The 22103-nt window shown below is 42.3% G+C and overlaps 1 protein-coding gene across 2 annotated transcripts in view; it reads right to left on the bottom strand.

The window, feature by feature from the left end:
- Positions 1–16082: 16082 nt before the first annotated feature.
- Positions 16083–22103, bottom strand: part of DISP1 (dispatched RND transporter family member 1) — a 223957-nt gene continuing 217936 nt past the window's right edge. The window contains exon 8 of one of the 2 annotated variants that reach the window (XM_021706833.1): positions 16083–19690. In XM_021706833.1, coding sequence (XP_021562508.1) covers positions 16106–19690 — 3585 coding nt within the window. In that variant the 3' untranslated portion in view covers positions 16083–16105. The remainder of the gene's footprint in view (positions 19691–22103) is intronic. The other variant, XM_021706840.1, reaches the window with a different exon arrangement.

Raw genomic sequence — 22103 nt, 5'->3', positions numbered from 1 at the left:
GACTACATACCATTTAATCCTCGCAGTTTTCTTATAAAGTGTTACTACCCTCCTTTTCAGAAGAGGAAACTGAAGCTCAAAGATTTGAATAATATGTTTATGCTCAAAGGTCTGCTTGACGACTTCACCACCCTAAGTTGACGTGCTCTGGTCTGGCTTCCCGCCCTTACCCCTCCACATCAGCCTTACATTAAAGTCCTTCAGTGCTTATCCAACCATTTAATAAGATTTAGACACAGTCATGCACACGTGATGACACTGCTGTCAATGACTGACTTCATATATGATGATGGTCCCATAATATTATAGTGAAACTAAAAATTCCTATCACCTAGTGATGACATAGAGCAACACATTACCTTTCCTGTGTTTAGATTCATAAATATCATTGTGTCACAATTGTCTACAGTATTCAGTACAGTAGCATTCTACACAGGTTTGTGCCCTAGTAGCAATAGTTTCTACGATATAGCCTAGGCGTGTCGTAGGCTACACCATCTGGGCTTACATAAGCACACTCTGTGATGTTTACAAGACAACTGAAATTGCCTAACGATCCATTTCTCAGAATGCATTCCTATCACTAAGCGATGCACGGCTGTAGATAGATGGAGAAGAATGGAAATAAAATAATGGAGGAAAAGGAACAGAATAAGAGGAGAGTGAAAGAAAAGGCCAGACCTGCAAAGAAAGAAAGGAAGAGGAGGGTAGCCCCTGAATCAGAGTCTGGACTGCTTATAACCATGTGACTCAGGTCCTCTCCCCTGACCTATGAACCCAATCTCTAAGTCTACTTTTCAGCAAGATCTTTGGGTGACTCATATACATGAAAGTTTGAGAACCACTGCAGCCTAGACAGGGCTAGCCAATGTGGCTGCCACTAGCTGTGTATAGCCATTTACACTGAAGCAAATTAAAATTAAAAATGCACTTTCTCAATCACATAAGTCATGTGTTAAGTGTTCAATAGGCACACGAGGCTTGTGGCTACCTGGACCCATCATCCATGTGAGGTGTTGGTTCCCAGCTCTGCCCTGTTGCTTCCTGAATGCCCCCTCCTTGGGGATCCCTGCATCAGGCAGTCTTCCCTGCATTCTCAGAGAGTCTCCACAGGCCTAAATGACTGTGGATTTGGCAGGAGTCTTGCACATGTCGAACAGTGGCTGGTGATGTGAACTAGACTCCCTACTTGTGTCCTAAGCTCTGCCTGATCCAACCCAGACCTGCAGTCCTCGATCACTGACAAGGAGGGCGGGTCATGAAGTGGCCACTATGTCCCCTTAGATTTTGTCCTCCGGGCTGTCTGCAGAAGAGGACCAGTGTCAAAGACTGAGTGTTTGGGCAAAGTCACCTCTCATTCTTGTCCCTACCTTCACAGGCAAGCTGTGGCTTCAGAGTGACTAGGCAAAACAAGCCTGTGCAGTTTCCTAGAAATTGTGCCCCTGGAGCCAAATGTGGCATGCTGAGGGCATGCACATATTGTCACAGACATCCCAAGGAGGCAGGTCTTCCAATTCCTGTCTACAGAAGAGACTCAGAAAGACAGAGGGGCCAGCCTTGGCTCACAGTTGTGTGGGATAGGTCTGGATTTGAATCTAGATCTTGCTACTCCTCAGCCAGTGCTCCAAGGACCTTATTTACCTCTGCTTTGTCCTTAAAAGCCTGGCTTAGAGGGGATTCAAGTCCTCATTCCCATCCTTGAGTGTCCTGTCCGTGGATTCACAGGACAAAGCCCACGTCCCAGCCCTTCCTATTGTGGGTCTGGAAGGATTCCTAGCAGGGACCATCTTGCTGATCAATGTCAGGATATCCCTTCCTTCCAGTTAAGGAGAAATACCTCATCCAGGATTTCCAGTGCTGGGAGAGCCTCCTGTTTACCCCTCGGCCTGCTCCATCCCAGCAGATAAGGAAGAGCCGCCTATTCTCTTCCTCACACTAGTGTGGTTTCCTGCTAGACTCCAGACAACAGCTTCCTAGCTGGGCTTCTTCCCAGGCTTGGGGTGGAGACCATGGGGCCTTCAGCTGTGAGAAAGTAGGGCACAGGGAGTCCCAGGAAATACCTAGGTGGCGAGAAGGGGCCCCAGCCTGCCCGTGATGGGCCATGCTTGGCCCGTGGACCTTCTAGAACACAAGAAGGCCCCTTGGCTTTCCACAGAAGAATGGTCACTTCTCTTCGGCCATGCCCCCTTCTCATCTCTACACTTGATAGAAACCCTGAGACTGAGCAAGACAAGATGCTGACAGACTCCACTGGCCACTCTGCCAGCCAACACAGGACAGACCTGGCTGGGCAATGGCACACAGGGCGATGCCGCCTGCATGCCCGAGGGCCAGGGGTAGGCGCTGCAGGTTCTGCCTATGAATAGCAAACCTCCAGCCGCCCAGTGCCTGCTTCCTCAGTAAACTCAATGTCACCAGCCACTAATCTCAGAGACTTTGCTTCCAAATACTAAACAGAGGCAGGGTGCACCTTGTTGTCTTAAAAGATTAGCCTCAGCCAGGCTCGGTGGCTCAGCCTATAATCCCGCGCCTTTGGGAGGCTGAGGTAAGTGAATTGCCTGAGCCTGTGGGTTCGAGACCCACCTGGGCAGCAAGACCTCATCTCTACAATAAATCAAAAAATCAGCCGGGCGTGGTAGCGCCTGCTTGTAATTCCGGCTACTCAGAAGACTGAGGCGGAAGGATCACCGGAGCCCAGCAGGCAAGGCTGCGGTGGCCGGAAGCGGCCACTGCACTCCAGTCTGGGCGACTGAGTGAGACTCCAACTCAAGAAAAAAAAAAAAAAAAGATTAGCCCCATTTCTCTTCTTCCAACTTCATCTCTGATGGGTGGGGCTCCCTGTTGGGCAGTAAACTTCCCACTCAACATCCAATGGTTGGTCTCTTGGTCTTTGTTTTCACTTTAATAAAGCTTTGCTCATTACAAGAGGAAAAATAATTATGCCTCTAACTCCAAAGATGACAGAGATCTTGGAGATCATTAACCCATAAGACTGGCCTCACCTAGCCTCAGCGGGCTAATCTCCACTCCAAACCCACCCCAACATTGACCTCTCAGCAGACAGGCCCAGTTCTCTTGAATGGTCTTGGGGAGATGGGACTCTTTCTTAGGTCTTTTTCCTCAAGATATCACTCCCCTAACGTATGGCAACCTGCATGACTAGATCCTTCTTGGTATAATAGGCCACTGACTGTTACTAGTATAGACAAAGAGTCTAGGACAAGCCCAACAGACTGCATGAACTTCAGCCAAACAACTTCTGTCTCAGTGATATTCTTCCTCAGCTCTTACATTAAATAGACCATCTTGCCCTAATAAATCAAAGGACTTTAAAGATGTCTTCTCATCCCTCCACCTCCCCTCCCCTTGGTTCACATTCTTCCTTCTCAGATGGGCAGACCTCACAGGGAGGTCACTAGGGGAATTAGGCATAGACCCTGTCCCTCTCCCATGACTCATGCATTTTGGCTGAGTTGTTTTCACTGTTAGCCTCCGCTGGGGAAGTGTGTTTCAGAGGCTATGGGGTCTAGACATTATTACTAGAATATTTATTCATTAATAGAAAGTGTAATGACTTTGGTGCAGGAGCTAAACCTCTGGGGAAAATCTTGATTGGAAAATTTTGATTGGATTGGATTGGAAAATCTTGAAAGGAACTCATTGGATTGGATTGGAATTCATTGGATTGGATTGGAAAATCTTGAATGGAACTCACTGACCTTAAGGAAGTGGAGGTGAGATGTTAGCAGAGAGGTCTCACCTTTATTTCATAGATTTCTCCATTTCTTACTTGAAGCTAAGACCAGTGGGGTGATAAGAAACCACTTCCTCTCCCCTGTTATATCAGTCATGGTTCTGAGTTACAAACAAAACAATCTAGTCTAACTGGTTTTCAGCAGAAGAGGATTTATTCACGGATATTAGGAAACTCACTGAAACGTTGCATGGGCTTAAGTACCCAAGCTTCCAGGAACAGCTCTCAGCACCTCACTGAAGAATGGTCCTGATAAGGAAACTACTGCCACTGATAACCCTCAAATCACATGCATTTACAAGGTCCCTGATCCCTGCTTGTTTCAAACCAAAGTCTGGCATGGTTCCATCTGATTGGTAGAGCCTAAGTCACGTGTCAGCAGTCTCATGGCAAGGAAGGCTGGGAATCAGTGCTTGCATGCTATGCTGGGAGAGCAGATTCACAATGTGGGGGAAGCTTCCAAAATATGGAGAGGCTATTAACAATGTGGAGGTAACCACGAACAATCACACTTCTCTACACATGCAGAACTCCCCTTTCCACTGGTCACCACGTGAGATAGTAAGTCTACATTCAGATCTGCCTTTTTTTCTAGAGGCTTCTGTTCAAGTCCTTGGTTTTAAAGTAAATGAGGAAATCTGTAGAAAAAAGAGATTTTGATTTTGGTGTGATTTGAAGACTCTGTCACTCTTTTAGAGTCTTCTTGCATTAAGTATAAAAAATGTTTACAACTTTAGAAACGCTCCCTGGATAGGCTAGATTCTTTGAAGTCTCTGACTCTTTTTTTTCTTTTTTTTTTTGAGTTGGAGTCACACTCTGTCGCCTAGACTGGAGTGCAGTGGCCGCTCCCAGCCACCGCAGCCTAGACCTGGTGGACTCCGGCGATCTTTCCGCCTCAGCCTTCCATGTAACCAGAATTACAGGCACGCGCTACCACACCCGGCTGATTTTTTGATTTATTGTAGAGATGAGGTCTTGCTGCCCAGGCGGGTCTCGAACCCGCAGGCTCAGGCAATTCACTCACCTCAGCCTCCCAAAGGCACGGGATTACAGGCTGAGCCACCGAGTCCGGCAAGTCTCTGACTCTTACCTATGCTGTTTCCTTTGTTTGGATGGTAACTTTCTCTTCTGGTCGCATCTATAATGTCTGGTCCACACATTTGTTTGTAGGTCTTGGAGCCTGCTTGACAGGCCTGGGCGAAAATCTAATTCTGCCACTACATTACTCTGTGTCTTTAGGAAAGTTACCTAATTTTTTTTACCATCAGTTTACGTGTCTATAAAATCGGAATAATATCGCTAACTTCCTAGGATTGTCAAGAAATTAACTAGATAACAGATGAAAAGATACCACACAGATAGTAAGAACTCAGGATTCTTTCTTTTCTATGACATTTTGTACACTAATACTAAACTGTGCCATTTGAACATTTACCAATTTTTAAATTTTAAAAATATTGAAAAACACATAAAGGGAAGTTAAAAGCACCTATTTTCCTTCCTTCTTTCCTTCCTTCCTTCCTTCCTTCCTTCCTTCCTTCCTTCCTTCCTTCCTTCCTTCCTGTCAGGGTCTTACTCTGTCACCCGGGCTGGAGAGCAGTGGCATGATGACGGCTCATCACAGCCTTGACCTCCTGGGTTTAGGCAATCCTTCTGCCTCAGCCTCCTGAGTAGCTGGGACTATAGGTATGCACCACCACACCTGGCTAATTTTTTTTTTAAAGATGTGGGGTACAAATCAGGGTTAGATATACAAATGTTGATTATGCAGGTACCCTTGTTGATTAGGTATGCCCCTAATTTGAACTCCCCTTTCCACTGGTCACTACGTGAGACAGTAAGTCTACATTCAGATCTGCCCCTCCCTCCCTTAGCAGTTTCCCTCAACTGCCAATCCCATCGCCTCCCCTGACAGTTTCCCACTACTGCCAATCCCTTTCTTATAGTATTATAGTTGTTCAAGGTCCACTTATGAGTGAGAACCTATGATACTCTGTTCTTTGTTTCTGTGAGAGATCACTGAGTATGATCGACTTCAAATCCATCCAAGTGCTGCGAAGTCCATAGGTTTGTCTTTCTTTGTGGCTGCATAATATTCCATTGTGTATGTGTACCACATTTTTTTATCCAGTCCAGCTTCAATGGGCAACATGGTTGGTTCCATATTTTTGCTATTGTGAATAGAGCTGCAACAAACATATGTGTGCAGGTATCTTTTCTGTAGAATGATTTGAATCCCTCCAGGTATATTCCCAATAGGGGAATTGCTGGGTCATATGGAAGGTCAATTTCAAGTTCTTTCAGAAATCACCACACTGTCTTCCAAAGAGGTTTGCATTCCCACCAGCAGAGTAGAAGTGTTCCTTTTTCTCCACATCCTTGCCAGCATCTGTTGTTGTTTCTTTTGTTAATCGTGGTCATTCTTACTGGGGTTAGGTGGTATCTCAATGTGGTTTTGATTTGCATTTCTCTGATAATGAGTGAAGCTGAGCACTTTTTCATGTGTCTGTTGTAATTTTTTATTTTTGTAGAGATGGGTCTCACTATACTGCTTAGGCTATGTCAAGCACCTTGACAAAAAGATATGAATAATGTTAAATTACTCCTTCCTTAGTAATTAGTGCTATTTCTGACTCTACTTCCTAGAGGGAGCCTTGCTAAAAATTTTGTGTATATCATTTTAAATATTTTATTTGTAACTTATTTTTTGCTTACTTAACAATGTACCATGGGTACCTTTACAGAACAGTTTATAAAAATCTACATGATTCTTTTTAAGGGTTATCATAGATTCCATGGTTCCATTTGACTAGGGCTCTTTTGGTGGACATCATTTGTTTCAAGTTCTTGTGACGGACATCCCACGCATATATGGGGCGCACGCATGCTGTCATTTCTGCAAGAAAGATTTCTAGAAAGGAGACTCAGATTACAAACATTTACAAGGTTGTAAGAAACTGCCTTTTCAAAACATTGTATTGATTTTCACCCATCCCACTTGCCCCGCATCCTTTCCAACACTGGAGGCTACCAATCTTTAAAATGCTGGCCCATCTGATAGGTCAAAATGGTAAGTTGCCTAGTGAATAGATTGTCCCTTTGTATTCTTCTCTCTGTAGAGTGATCGTTTATATCTTTTGCCCATTTTTTAGTTAGTTCTCTTTTTTTTTAGATTTCTATGATGCGGGTATTGATCCTTTGTGTGTGGAAGGTGTTGCAAAATTGGTTTTTGTTCCAATTTGTTTTTGTAATTATTTGTTTACTGCCCTGCACTCTTGGAAGGCAAGGGCCTTGTCACTAGTAACTGAGACAATAGCTGAATAAGTGAGAGAATCTATGCATGGATGGCAGAAAAATCAAGGGGAAGTCAGTCTGCATTAGCAAAAGTCCTGTGTTAGGGCATTTTCATATAAAATGGATATTCCGGAAAATGTCAATTGCATCTATGCATTTTCCAGAAGTTTCATCATTGGTTCAGTTCATTGTAGCAGAAACCACCGTAGATCTCAGGTTTGACTTTTCAATTTCTGAGCACTATGAGATAAAATGAACATGAAACAAACATTATGTGGCAATATACACAATGCATTAATAGCAAACAAAAAAACTAGAAAAATATATATCTACCTTGGATAAGAGCTAAATAAAAAGAAATAGTAAATAATTGTATCAGAAGAGTGGTCATGTGAACTATGAAAATAATAACAGACTAGGCTTGGAGCTCAGCCTATAATCCCAGCACTTTGAGAGGCCAAGGTGAGTGGATTGCCTGAGCCCGTGGGTTTAAGACCAGCCCAGGCAACTTGGCGAGACCTCGTCTCTACAATAAAATAAAAATTAGCCGGGTGTGGTAGCACATATCTGTAGTTTGGCTACTTGGAAGGCTGAGACGGAAGGATTGCTGGAGCCCAGAAGATCGACGCTGGGGTGGCCATGAGCGTGTGTGCCACTGCACCCCAGCCTGGGCGAAGGAGTGAGACTCCAACTCAAAAAAATAAATAAATAAAAATAAAATAAAATAAAATAATATCAAGGACTTTTTTTTTTGAGTGGGAGTCTCACCCTGTCGCCCAGGCTGGAGTGCAGAGGCACACTCACTGCCACTCCAGTGACGACCTGCTGGGCTCCGGCAATCCTTCCGCATCAGCTTCCAAGTAGCTTGACTTACAGGCGCGTGCTACCACGCCCGGCTAATTTTTTATTTATTGTAGAGACGAGGTCTTGTGAAATTGCCCAGGTTGGTCTCGAACTCGTGGGCACAGGCAATCCACTCACCTCGGCCTCCCAAAGTGCTGGGATTACAGGTTGAGTTACTGAACCCGGCCATGAATCGTTTTAAAAAGAACTTAATTGTGGTAGCTTTATGCTGAAAAAACTCTGTACTCCTGGTTTGAAACTTGTTTACCAATTACATCATTGGTAAACAAGGGAAAAACATCTGGTCAAGTTACTCCAACCATCCATCCATTCATCCTTCTATCCAGTTACTTATTCATTCATCTAAAACTTATTAGCAGACAGCTTACAGTTAAGACTGAGTTAATTTAACGAGGAGGCATGTAAAAATGACTTGCAAACTACAAAAAAATCCACAATCACAATATGATTTTAATTATTTAGCTCATAAAGTCAGAGTAGAAAATACCTGTGGCACCCCAAGAATACAGTGACTCATATGCTGATACGACTTGTGGAACATGAGTTAAAACACCTTGTTGAAAACACAATGGCGGTCCCAATGAGACAGACTGGAGTAGAATAAGGTTTTTATCATATTGAAGTATTTGCAGCAAATATATATGCTGAAAACAAGTATGTACACACATCTATATATGATATGATATATATAATATTTGTAAGATAGGCAAATATATATGTAGCATCTGTGTGACAGGGAGTCAGCTGACAAAGTATGGCCTGCTCAAGTGTTTGCAGGATGTGCTTTAAGGAGTATAAGGACACGATATTGTGCCTAACAGCTACTGGGATAGTAATGTTTACACAGTAGTCTCTTTAACATACTTCATCTCATTTAATCCTCGCAAACCCATGAGGTAGGTATCATCAACTTGCGTTTATAGCAAAGAAAGCTGAGGTGCTCAAAAGTGGTTAGTCCTGTTCTTCAAACCAGATCTTTATTTTTAGCCCTGCTGCTGCAAACGGGAGATTATAAAATGCTCAAGACAACTTGAATCCTAGTGTCAAAATTTTTGGCATCTCTCATTTTCAAAAAAAGAGTCTAATTTGTACAATTACTTGCCTTGCATATTTCTTTCTTCTTGGAGGCCATTGATTTTTTTTTGTTCAGGACAACAGCTTTCTTGATGGCATAGGTGCTTGGCCATCAGTGCCCTAAGGCAATGGACTTTCAGTCAAGTCTCCTCACTTTAGTACAGCAGGATGTTGATGAGAGTGCCTGCTTTCTAAGAGTTAGTCTAGAGAGGGAGACAGAGAAATCATTAGAAAATTATAATACGGGGCAATAGTTGCTGATAGTGAAACCTGGTGTCGAAAGCCCCAGGTGGTTCATCTGCTCTCTACACTCATGAAGCTGTGGAGTTCAAGCAGGTGAGGTTACCTGTAATCTTCTTCCAGATGGCCCAAATGCTTCAGAAAGACTCAACAGCCCGATTCTCCCAAGACCCCAAAATGACATAAAAACATAGAGAATAGAAAATCTTCCCTCCACCTCTCAGGGGGCTCAAGATGAATTCTCCCACCTCCGTGTGGTCTGTAATAATCAATCTCATTTTTTCAGATGAGAAAAACCAGAGTTTTTGTTTCCAGGACAGGATATGTGCCTAAACTGATTTTCTGAATCACAGTGATTTAAAGGAAGGATTAAGTTTTGTCTCAGAGTTGACTTTTCTAACCTCTGCTTCCTCTCTGATGGTATCATGTAGATATTTGCCAGAGTGCTGTGTAATCTGTCATGATTGATAAGGAAGACACTCACCAGTGGAAATTTCCCCTTATCTGCCAATCCCAGCCAAGGGTCCTTTTCAAGGCAGGGCAAAGAAATTCAAGTTGGGGTCTGTGATTGACTTATTCAACAATTCAAGATTATTCAGTATATATCTATTCTCATCTGATATAAATGACTAATTGCACATACACAAGTCAGGAAACTAAAGGTAAAGGGAAGAGATCAAGCTCTAGAAAAGAACAAACACTGGTGAACTTCACTCTGAGTGAGGATGTTGTCAGAGATTCTTTTGTTCCCCAAAGCCTTTCCTCAGATCTCTTTACAAACAGAAATTTTCCTGGAGGGAGAGGAAAGCTTATGGCTTACACACCCCATCCTTGAAGGCTACAGAGTTAAGCACTTGATTGCTGCCAGAATACAGAGAAATAGAAGTCGCCCTGCAGACCAGAGTTTCCCGAGGTAGAATAACGATGCTAGTGGGAGTGGGGAGCATCTGAGAAAGACTACATTAAGACTGTTTAAAAATAATACCATTTTATCATTCTCAACTAGTATTTAAAACATTTGGAAAGGTTTTGCCTAGTGATAATCCTATCGGACCTTTTCTTAATGAATGAGATTTGTAATGATTATATTATGTTGCAAAGAAAGTCACACTACAGTAGTTTTTTAAACTCTAGAGGTTTGTTTTCTTAGGCAGGCTAAATAGGCTTTTTGTAAACTTTTCCACTAAATAGTGGAAAGTTAAAGTCCAGTACATCGATCGCAAATGTCCAATTAGCGCATAGAGGTTGAGCAAATTTTACTATGTCACTTTGTCTCAAATTAAGACCAGCTCTTATAAGAATCTTATCAGGTTTCAAAGAAAAATATTCCTTGCTATAACTTCACTTTTTAGGAAAGTGCAGATTACATTACAGAAAGTTATATACAAAATATATAAGATTAGAAGTAAATGCCAAATTATTCCAATTGATTTGAGAACATGGAACTTAACTCTTATTTCACTGTGGTAGTCATAGAGTTGGGGATATCATAGTCATTAACAGAAGCACAAAGTTAATCAAGAAATGTACCAATTTTAAGGGTCAGGTGAGAAGAACGGAGGTATTGATTGATATTTCAAATGCTGGCTTAATCACCTAAGAATTGGGTTCCCAACCCTGGCCTGTTAGGAACCAGGCTACACAGCAGGGGGTAAGCGGCAGAGGAGCAAGCAAAGCTTCATCTATATTTACAACCACTCTCCATCACCTATTTTTCTGTATTCTGGCAGCAATCAAATGCTTAACTCTGTAGCCTTCAAGGATGGGGTGTGTAAGCCATAAGCTTTCCCCTTTCTCCAGGAAAATTTCTTTTGTATAGAGATCTGAGGAAATGCTTTGGGAAACAAAAGAATCTCTGACAACATCCTCACTCAGAGTGAAGTTCACCAGTGTTTGTTCTTTTCTAGAGCTTGATCTCTTCCCTTTACCTTTAGTTTCCTGACTTGTGTATGTGCTATTAGTCATTTATATCAGATAAGAATAGATATATACTGAATAATCTTGAATTGCTGAATAAGTCAATCACAGATCCCAACTTGAATTTCTTTGCCCTGCCTTGAAAAGGACCCTTGGCTGGGATTGGCAGATAAGGGGGAATTTCCACTGGTGCATGTCTTCCCTACCCATCATGATAGATTATACAGCACTCTGGCAAATATCTACATGATACCATCAGAGAGGAAGCAGAGGTTAGAAAAGCCAACTTTGAGAAAAACTAAATCCGTCCTTTAAATCACTGTGATTTCTATGAGAATCCAATGCTGCCATTAACTGGCAGGAGGCAGAGCTCAGGCAGTAATGGGAATCCTATTGTGAACTGTGCATGCGACGGATCTAGGTTGCACACTCTTTATGAGAATCTAATGTCTGATGATCTGAGGTGGAGCTGAGATGGTGATGCTTGCACTGGGGAGTGGCTACAAATACAGGTTAACATTAGCAGTGAGGTTTGACGGGACATGCCCTCACCCACACCCCTGGAAAAACTGTCTTCCGTGAAACCGGTCCCTGAAAGCCACAAATGTTGGAGACTGCTGCCTTAAGAAGACGACATATTCTCTACAACGTTACTCCTAACAAGTGGAGTCACTGACTTATATTCTTACTAAAGGTAAAACATATGATTCCAACATAGAACGCTTGAAGAATATCCAGGCTAGAAGAGCCCTTTCTTGGACCATGACTCCTGAATGCAGAACATCGTCGCTGTATTTCAAATCTTCTCCATAAAACTTAAAACAGAGTCGGGCTCGGTGGCTCAGCCTGTAATCCTGCGCCTTTGGGAGGCTGAGGTGAGTGGATTGCCTGAGCCCGCGGGTTCGAGACCCGCCTGGGCAACTTGGTGAGACCTCATCTCTACAATAAATCAAAAGGGGCTGGGCGTGGTAGTGCACGCCTGTAGTTTCAGCTACTTGGAAGGCTGAGGCGGAAGGATCGCTGGAGCCCAGCAGGTCAAGGCTGCGGTGGCCGGGAGCGGCCACTGCACTCCAGTCTGGGTGACAGAGTGAGACTACAACTCAAAAAAAACCCACAAAAAACTTAAAACAGTACTCATGTCCCCAGAATCTCAGGAAAACATACTTATGTGCAACAATGCTTGTAAAGCTCTGCTGAGTTAGTGAACTGTACCCTAGTTGGCACTTGTATCAACTTCATGTTTTAACTTATGGCTGAGGAGAGCGGATGGCAACTGTGTTGATCCTGATTATGTAGGAAGTCATTTCTGTGTGTGCACCCTCTAGTTTATAAAGCAAATGAAAAGAGAAATGACATATTTTTCCACAAAAGTTTCAAAATTATGACAATAAAACACTTAAGAACAAAAGGCACACCATTGTCAACCGTGAATATCTATTACTTATCTTTTTTTTCTATACATTTAATGAAAGGATATGAAACTTCTTGGTGTACAAAATCAAACATTAATGAAAGTGGCTGTTCAACAAGAAAACTTTGTGGGTTAATGAAACAATTGGAGATAAACTAAATGCCAGCAAAACATTTTAGAAAACTCCATTATGGTATAAAGGTATTGGACATGATAGTTCCTTCTGCATTACAAATAAATTCCCTCACAATTTCAACACATTTCAATTTTTGTGCTATGTTTGAACTTCATGAAAAAATCCAATTGAATCTTTGGATTTTTTAAAGATATGTTTAATTTTTTTTCTTATTAAATGTCTCTCCTCACTAAAGTGAAAAGATACAGCTGTTTTCAAAGTCACTGTTTCTCATATTTCATTCAGAAACTATCTTAACTGCTGGTGGAAAGATGGTTTCCATGCGAGACAATGGGAATGGGGGACATTTCCTAATCTCCTGTAAGATCACATTGTAAGCTATTCATCCCATCACCCTATGCCAGAGTTTTAAAATTTAGAATGACTGAAGCTGGGGTAGGGATTATTGAAATGATATTTAATAGCAGCTTAGCCTACCTTAAAAGAATATTGTTCTGGGAGGATGTGCATTTTACAGCAATTACACACAAGAAATGAATACACACAAGTGAAGCTGTGTTATTTCAAACACAGCTCTTCTCTGTGAGGAACTTCTGGCTCTTGGTCTATTCCACTTTTCAATCAAGTGAACTTGCAGGGAAGAAGTCAGGAACAAATTTGGTAACATGGACTCAAACCTCAAAGATGTGCTCCGTTGTAGTAGCAGCAGCACGCAAACGCTTTCCATAATCAAATACCTCCCAAGTTACTAATATTTCACAGAAAGAGGAAATGGCTCTTTTTCCTATGTGTAATTTAACCTATTATCTGCTTTACAAATTATCTAGAAGAGGGAAATGGATGATTTTTTTTTGTGACACAGCACTAGAAATAGTGATCCTTTTTTGCCCAGTAACGAGGAATTAAAAATAAAAAATAAAAATGTGTAAAGCATTTTTAACCCCGGTCAACAAATTCTTAAAAAAACAAAACAAAACAAAAAACTCTTTGTGAAAAAGAGAAAAGTGAAAAAATGAAAAAGTCAATTCAAAGTCCAAAGTCTGGAGCTGAAATAAATGTGAAAAAGGTTCACTGCCACGTTCAAGGTTCAGAACAATTAAGCAGAGCTGGGGGGAGGGGAGCCCTCCAACTCCCAGGACCAGAACAGGCACAGTGGAAGATAAGCATGCCTCCCTGATGGAGGCCCCAGGGTGAAGACATAGGATGCCCCCCTCCTCTTTTTACTCCAGTTTTCATTTTCAAATCAAATGACACAGCTCCCCTGAAAGTCTTCCAGGTTAGATTATCTGAAAAGAAATGTGCATTTTCTCTCACCCTTAAATTCAGTATGTGTGCATGCTCAACAAGAATGCACTTTTGGGCCACTAAATTTTCACATAACTTTATGGTTACATATATTTCAGAAGAAAAACAAATAATCTAGTGTTGGGTATAGTGAGTTCTATTTTCAAGTGTTCCCTTCTCCTTTCCTTTTCACTTCCCTTATTTATCTAACAGTATTAAATGCAACAGGAATGGACGTCAGCTCCTGAACTGGTTTGAAGAGATAACTCAGCAACATGTGAGTACATGTGAGAGAGACCTAGAGGTTTAGTTCCCTGTAGGTTGTATGAGAGTTGGCTGAAATACTTAAGCCAAAAGCTATGTCCATCTCTAAGTGAGCTAGCAGGAGCACCATCCAGTCTCCTGGGGCCTGGCCCTCCTCCTTGTGGTGTTATCAGAATCTGTTTTGGGTTCTACATCTGCACAGGAATTTGACAGTTATCCAAAGAAGACTGTAACTGCTCAGAGTTTGAATTGCTTAAAACTTAGTCATGGGACGTACAATGGCGTGAACTGAGGATGTTAGTGGGAGGACATGATTATTGTTTTCAAAAATCTGAAGGCTATCCAGCAGCAGAAAGATCAGAGATATTTATTTTCACTTCAGAAAACAGAATGAGGGTCAACTGGTATAAAACTACAGGACAACAGGTTTTAGTTCAACCAAAGTAGACATGTAGTGAGTTACTTGTCACTCAAGTCTTCAAGCAAAAGCTGGAAAGCTACTTAACAGAAATGTGGTTTGGTGGAGGTGAGTTGGAGGCAACAACCTATACTATTTCTTCCAGCTCTTGACAGCTTTTTTGCAGGCCTTAGAATAATATGCATATCTAATCTGGAAAACTATTCTTAGAAGATAGCTAATACAACTTCTGAAAATAACATTGTATTTAGAAATATTTCCACTAGTTTTCTTCAGAGGACCAAACTGGAGGCAGAACCCCAGAAGGAAGCAGGATGTAGAGGCACTCTCCCAGTACGGGGTTGGAATGCACAAAGTATCAGATGATACCCTGCGATGAGACATGACATCTGAAGTGTCACCCAGAAAGCATGCTTCAACAGCTCAATTACTGTAGCCTGACCTAATAAGAGATACTCAAGTGTCATTTAAGATGCTGCCTGAAGGCTTAGCATTTTCAGGTGTTAGCTTCAAAATGAAATCATCCTAACATGCCTTGAAACGTTTAATGAAAAGAAAAAGTCTTCAAAATATGGCCCTTTAGGGACAGGGATGGAAGCAAAACTTCACACAAATTCCCTTATGCTGAATGCTCATCTGACCTGGGTCTGTCTTGGTCATCTTGCAATTACTCTGTGTAGAAAAACTGTTTTGGGTGATTATATCACATAGGCTCTAGTTCATTCATGTTCTTTCTTCTGTATCACTAACATAATTGTGGCCTCACACATGACAATGGACATGACTCCTGGGTTAACAGATATAAATAACCAAACAATGTACATTTTAGCTAATGCAGGAAAGACACCAATTTGGAAGTAAGTGTGTCATTGGTTTCATGTAAAGTCCACTGACGCAGATAAGTGGAACTGCATTGTTAAGGTGCTTGGCAATTAATTTCTAAATGAGGCCTCACCAGAAATGTAAATTTTAATGATGTTTAGTTCCTGAATCCCAACTGAAGTGACTCTATTAAAATTAGGGCGATTCCTAATATTTATGCTGAGCATTCAGAATTCCTAATTACTGGTAACCAAATACACTGGAGTAAAGACATTAGGTAAATATGACTGCCTGGGAGAATGGAAACTTCTAGGTAATTCAAACTTTAAATCTGTGGGAGGGCAAAAAGAGAGAGTTAGTTTTCAAGTTGGGGATACATGTAAAAAAACAACAACACGCTTTTGAAAACATACAATCCAATACTCAGAAAATCCAATAATCTAATGTACTCATCAGATCTGTGAGTTTGTTCATTGTTCATATAGAATATAAAAATATTCTGGAATTTGTAACAATGTGGAATATGCTTGTTCCTGTATTTTTGAACTTCCTTTCTCAACTTCAGGATCTTATTTCCACTTCAAAAGAATGATTGAGACACTGGTTCTGAATTTAATGCTCTATTTATTATAGTGTTTTTATTAACAAACTTTCACCAGAAAGTTCTGAGTGTGTTAATACAGCAGGCACATTGGCTTCAATGTTTGGCATTTGACAGTCCACAGAATTACACTTCACTCTCACAATTCTGCCACAACTTTGCGAATGATGTGGGCAGGACCTATAACCAGCCTCCCCCACTAGATGGTGAACTATAAATTTTGGTTCATTCTGATTGAGTTGTTCTGAGGTGACCATGCCATCAGTCTGTGGCAAGCTTGGCTCCCCTCTCCTTCCTGCATTGCCTTCAGTCCCTCCACTGCTCTCCACGTTTCCGATGTCTCTATTTTTACAGAGTCCCCTTTGGTTATTCTCAGAATTGCAACATGCTTTGAGTAAAGATCCAGTGCTTCTGCAGACAAATGATGATGGTTCTGCCACGTTTGGAAGATGTTCTTCTATGCTCTGAAGACTGTGTACACTGGTCTTACCCATGTTTTCTTGGGCCTGAATGTGTTGCACAGGGTGAAGAAAGAAATTCCTAGGCAGAGAATTCTGAATTCCAGGTGGTTTCACTCTGCCCTGAAGGCAGGGACAGTGATGGACATGTGGGATGGGGTGCACGAAACCTTCAGTGGCCTGGTGTGTGGCCTTCAGAGGTGCCATACCATTTTGGATCTGGACAAAGCTGCCTGCAGTAGGGGCACACTGGTGGCACAAGCAGTCTCCCATCTGATGGCAGGAGTGAGGGCCATATTTCAAGTGTTTGTAGGCATTTGGGCAGTTACATCTCTGATTCAGAGAGAAGAAGTGACACATGGTGTGCTGTTCCAGAGAGGGCTGTAGCAAGGCAGAGCTAGTATCATTTTTAGTGCTTTTGTTGACTTCACTGTTGTAAGCTGCATGCACAGGCATCCCTAAATTCTTTGCTTGGCTGTTAAAAAATTCAGAGCAGACATGGGTCTCCTCGTAAGTGGCCTTCTCAGAGGCAGTGCAGCTGTGGGAAGCCAAAGGTTCTAATTCATAAAACTCATGCTCCAATTCAGATTTTTGGCCTCTGGGATCTAAATGATAAGCATTCATGGTATGTGTTTTGCTCTGTCCCTTGTCACCAGGACTTGTAGACAAGGCATGGGAAAAGGCACTGCACTGTAGTTTTTTAGGTAAAGGAATCTGACCACAGGTACCCTGTGGTCCAAGGCACCGACACATGCACTGGAAAAAGAAGGTGGCAAAAGCCCAACTGATACACATGATGAGCATCATGAAGGTGCCCAGTTGGGTATAAGCTAGAACTGTGGAGGGCATCATCATGGCCCCAGCCACGAAAGTGGTCAGAGCGGCCATGGCAATCGCAGAGCCCATGCGACTCAGAGAAAAGATCACCTTGCCTTCTCGGTCGGGATCTGGAGCCAAGCGGTAGGCAACCCCATAATGGACGGCAAAGTCTACGGACAAGCCAACAGCAACTGAAATGGTAACAGACTCCAAAACATTCAGCTCCCAGCCCAGTAGGACAAGAGAACCAACTGTGACAAATATAGTTCCAGCTATCGAAATGATGGCATAAAGGCTTATGATGATGTTCCAAGTAGTCAGAAGCATCACGCTAAATGCAACAGCAACAGAGAGCCCCATGGCAATGAGGGTGCCGTCGGAGAGGCTGTCCTGCAGGTCATAGAACTCCAGATTGCTGACAAACCAGCCACTGCTGAGGCCCTCTGGTGCTGAACTTAGCTCACTGGAAATCCACGAGTCCACCTCTTGATAAAACTGATGCATCTTTTCATAAGCCAGTGTGAAGAGGTAGGTACTCTGGAACTCTAGCACGACTGCCCGGATGGTATCATTGATATCAAACCTTGGTCCTGGGGTTTTGCTATCCAAATGGTAGCCCGTACTCCTTTCTAGCTCCATGATAGCTCTCTTGATGCACAGTTCAAAGATTTCTTGCTTGTAGGGGAAGCTCCAGTGGCTGCAGCATGGGTACAGGGCAGGCTCATCACAGTCCTGGTTCTCCATCCACTGTTTGAATGTCTCAATGAAGCAGCTGGTGAAGTCCTGCTCATCGGTTTGGTAAAAGAATGTCTGGTTTCTCAGTTTTTGACAGAAGTGCAAAATCCAGGCCTGGGAAGCTGGGCTAGCAATATTAAAACTGCTATCTAATGTCAGCTTCCCTTTACTCTTGGGATTCAGTGGGTTGCCATTGTCTTCTGGAGACACGCCCCAGATGACTGTGATGGGCATGTGGAGCTCCTCGCCGTGGTGAACACGCTCGAACATGAAAAGCTTTTTGTATTCTGCATCATAACGCTCGAAAGGATGAGACGACCTGAACACCTGGAACTCAGATAACTCCAGCGAGGGCAGTTTCATCTTTGGATTTATACACACAATGTAGGCCCCACCTACAGTTAAGGCAAGGAACCAGAACAGCCAAAGATAGCGAAACTTAATGACAATGCAGGGCAATACTTTTTCAAAAAAAATTCGAGATGCTTCTGAAATGGCAAAAAGTACTTTGTGGCACTTCTGGCAAGCCACCGTCCAGCAGTTTTTGTTATCGTAGATTTGCTGCTGAGGCTTTCTGAAGCAACTGAATATATTAAGAAGATATCGCTCATGCAGTACAACAACTGCTGGGAGCCACGTGACCATCAAAACATAATTCACCAATATAGCTGTCCCCGCATAAACTCCAAAGCATCTGATTGCTGTAATGTTGCTAACATAGTTAGCGTAAAAGGCAGCGGCAGTGGTAAAACTGGTGACGAACATGGAGAGGGCGGCATGCTGCAAGGTGATGCTTACTGTTTCCGAGGTTTCTGCGTGAGGCTTGTCAAACTTGGTGTAGTTCCAAACATCACACAGGACAAAAGCATCATCTGCGCCAATTCCAACCAAAATAATGAGTGCAGTGAGGTTCATAAAAGGAAAAAATTCAAAGTTAAATACTACACGATAGAGGAAATAGGAAACAATCAAGGAACTGATTATTGCAAACATTGTCATCAGAGTGATAAACATGGACTTAGTGTAGACACACATGACTAAAAGGACAATCACTATGGCTATGGCAGGATACACAGTATCCATTAGAAGGTAATCCTGAAACAAACTGTGTTTGATACCAAACTCAATCCCGGTGACAGTAGTCACGCCGTCGGAAGAGTTCCAGTTTTCAAAGTTGTCCAAGTAAATGTTCATCATGCTCTCCCCTTTCTCCGTGGGAGAGAAGAGCATGCTGTATTTTAAAGCTGGCATGGCATAGTCAGTCGTCTTTGGGGTCATAAAGTCTTTGTCCACCAAGTAATGGAGGATCTGGTACACAGCATTGTACTTGGTACATTTGCGTGGCACATTGGTGCACTTGAGCTGGTCCTTTCTCCTGGCTGCCATGTCCCAGCAGTCTGGCCCCAGAGTGCCATTCTGGTAGTGTTTGGCACAGGTCCGAAGCAGCTTCAAAGTATGAAAAACGTCTCGCTCGACGATTTTCTGACAGGATGATCTATTGTTCAGAATGGCAATGTAGTTTCCCAGTGTCCAGCTGGGGCAGCAGGAAGCTGCAGTGGTCCTCTGGCAGAGATCGCTAAACTGGGGATGAGACCTGATCTGTAGAGACAGAGATAAGCAGAAGGACTGGGGTTAAATTGGTTCACAACTGGAAAGGTCTGAAATAAGGTGGCTTCGAGGGACAGGGAAAGTTACAGAAGCTAAATGATCATCCTTTTAAATTAGGTATCAGTTTGAATACAAGGTGAGATAGTCCCCACTCCCAACCCCCACCCAGGCAAATTTTCTCATATTACATGTTATTCTCTAGGTTACTTTATTTTGAATAACAAACTACTGTTTGGGGATGGCATCCAAGCATGAAACAACTTCAACTGACTAGTTTTATTTAAGAAGGGAGATCAAATTATGACCTACTTAGCAAATAAGTCTTTTCAAAGTCACTTTAAAAACAAAACAATAAAGTTGTAAAGTTTAAGTTTATATATCTACAAGATTGAGAAGATAATTATACACTTAATATATGAAATAAATTTGTGGCTTGCCTAAAATTTCCGGTTATCAGCATGAAATTTTTGGTCACTAAAATACTATATTTCATTCAACACAGTTGAAAGCCAAGGCGATATTTCTTTAAAAATTGCTATGGTCAGCTGGGAGTGGTGGCTCATGCCTGTAATTCCAGTACTTTGGGAGGCAGAGGTGAGGCAACTGTCTGAGCTCAGAGGCTCGAGACCAGCCTGGGCAACACAGCGAGACCTCATCTCTACAATAAAATCCAAAAGAAATTGACCAGGCATGTTGGCATGCTCCTGTAGTTCCAGTTACTTGGAAGGCAGAGGTGGAAGGACCACCTGAGCCCAGCAGGTCAAGGCTGCAGTGGTCATAAGCATGCCACTGCACTCCAGCCAGGGTGAGAGAGCGAGACTCTGACTCAAAAAAAAAAAAAAAAAAAAAAATCGCTATGGTCTGAAAGTTTGTGTTCCTCCAAAATTCATTCCTTAAAACCTAATCCCCAATGTGATGGTATTAAGAGGTGGCGGTCTTCTGGGAGGTGATGAGGGAGGAGTCCTCACAAATGGAATTAATGCTCTTATTAAAGGCTGGAGGGAGTTTGTCTGTTCACCACATGAGGATACATAGAAAGTGCCATCTATGAGGAATGGGCCCTCGCCAGGCACCAAATCTACTAGCTCCTTGATTCTGGACTTCCCAGTCTTCAGAACTAAAAGAAATAAATTTTTTGCTTATCAATTACCTAGTCTAAGGTATTTTGTTATGGTAGCCCAAAGAAACTAGGACAAAATCTGTTTTGTGAATCAAAAAGTGATGCCAGTAATATCAAAGGCACTGAACTCAAGATGCATGAAATATTTGCAATAAAATTGTTTTCTGAAATGAATAGAAAAGGATGCTTTCCAATTAAAATATTACTTATCATTTTAAATCAATATATACAATTAGCCGGGCTCAGTGGCTCAGCCTGTAATCCTGCGCCTTGGGAGGCTGAGGTGAGTGAATTGCCTGAGCCTGCGGGTTCGAGACCCGCCTGGGCAACTTGGTGAGACCTTATGTCTACAATAAATAAAAAAAAAATTAGCCGAGCATGGTAGCTTGCGCCTGTAGTTCCAGCTACTTGGAAGGCTGAGGTGAAAGGATCGTCGGAGCCCAGCAGGTCAAGGCTGTGGTGGCTGGGAGCAGCCACTGCACTCCAGTCTGGGTGACAGAGTGAGACTCCAACTCAAAAAAAAAAAAGAAAAAAAAAATATATATGCATACATACATATATACACACAATTAATAGGAATTTAATTATTTCTTTCACAAAGTTTACTCCAGCTGGCCAAAAGCCTTTTTTGGGAACTTCCTCTTTTGGTAAGGGGAACTGTTGCATATTAGCAGTTATGATCATTCTGGGTTTAATGTGAACAGTGTTTCATTTAGAACACTATTCCTGAAAAAGACTTTCTTTCTGAAGGCTGTTCTTGTTACAGAAAATTGAAAAGTTGTTCTATTACTGGCTTGCTAGATTAAGGTGAAATTTGCACAGTCCCATTCAATAAATCAGATGAATGGCCCCTCTTCTTTGAGGGTAAGAGTAAGAAACATTCCCCTTCCTTGAGCCTGCCCAGAGACTTCTCTTTAGGAGTACCAGAGCTAAAGATGACCTGGTCCTATTACTTCCCCTCATCTCTATTTACCAAAGGCTGTTCCTAGGAAGAAACTCCAAAGTTCAAGGAGGGTATGAATATTTTTTTCCTAGTAGGATCTACCTTGATCAAACTAGGCTTTATCAATCATGCATTGAAATGTCTTCTCAAAAGTAGAGGAGAAGCTGGCACAAATAATCTCTTTGGAACTTGGACTTATCCAAGAACCTATGTTATTTATGATTGCTGAACCCTGCCTGTCAAGATTTTTTTACTGGGACTAATCCTGTGGGTATGGGGTGTAGATGAAACAAGATTGGTCATGTGTTGAGAACTGTTGAAGGTGGGTAACCTGCACTTAG

Source organism: Carlito syrichta, unplaced genomic scaffold (genome assembly GCF_000164805.1).
Source record: "Carlito syrichta isolate Samal-C Ts95f unplaced genomic scaffold, Tarsius_syrichta-2.0.1 Scaffold116229, whole genome shotgun sequence".
Taxonomy (NCBI): Eukaryota; Metazoa; Chordata; class Mammalia; order Primates; family Tarsiidae; genus Carlito; species Carlito syrichta.
The sequence above is the reverse complement of the archived record's forward strand: the minus strand, read 5'-3'. Positions and strand labels throughout refer to the sequence as shown.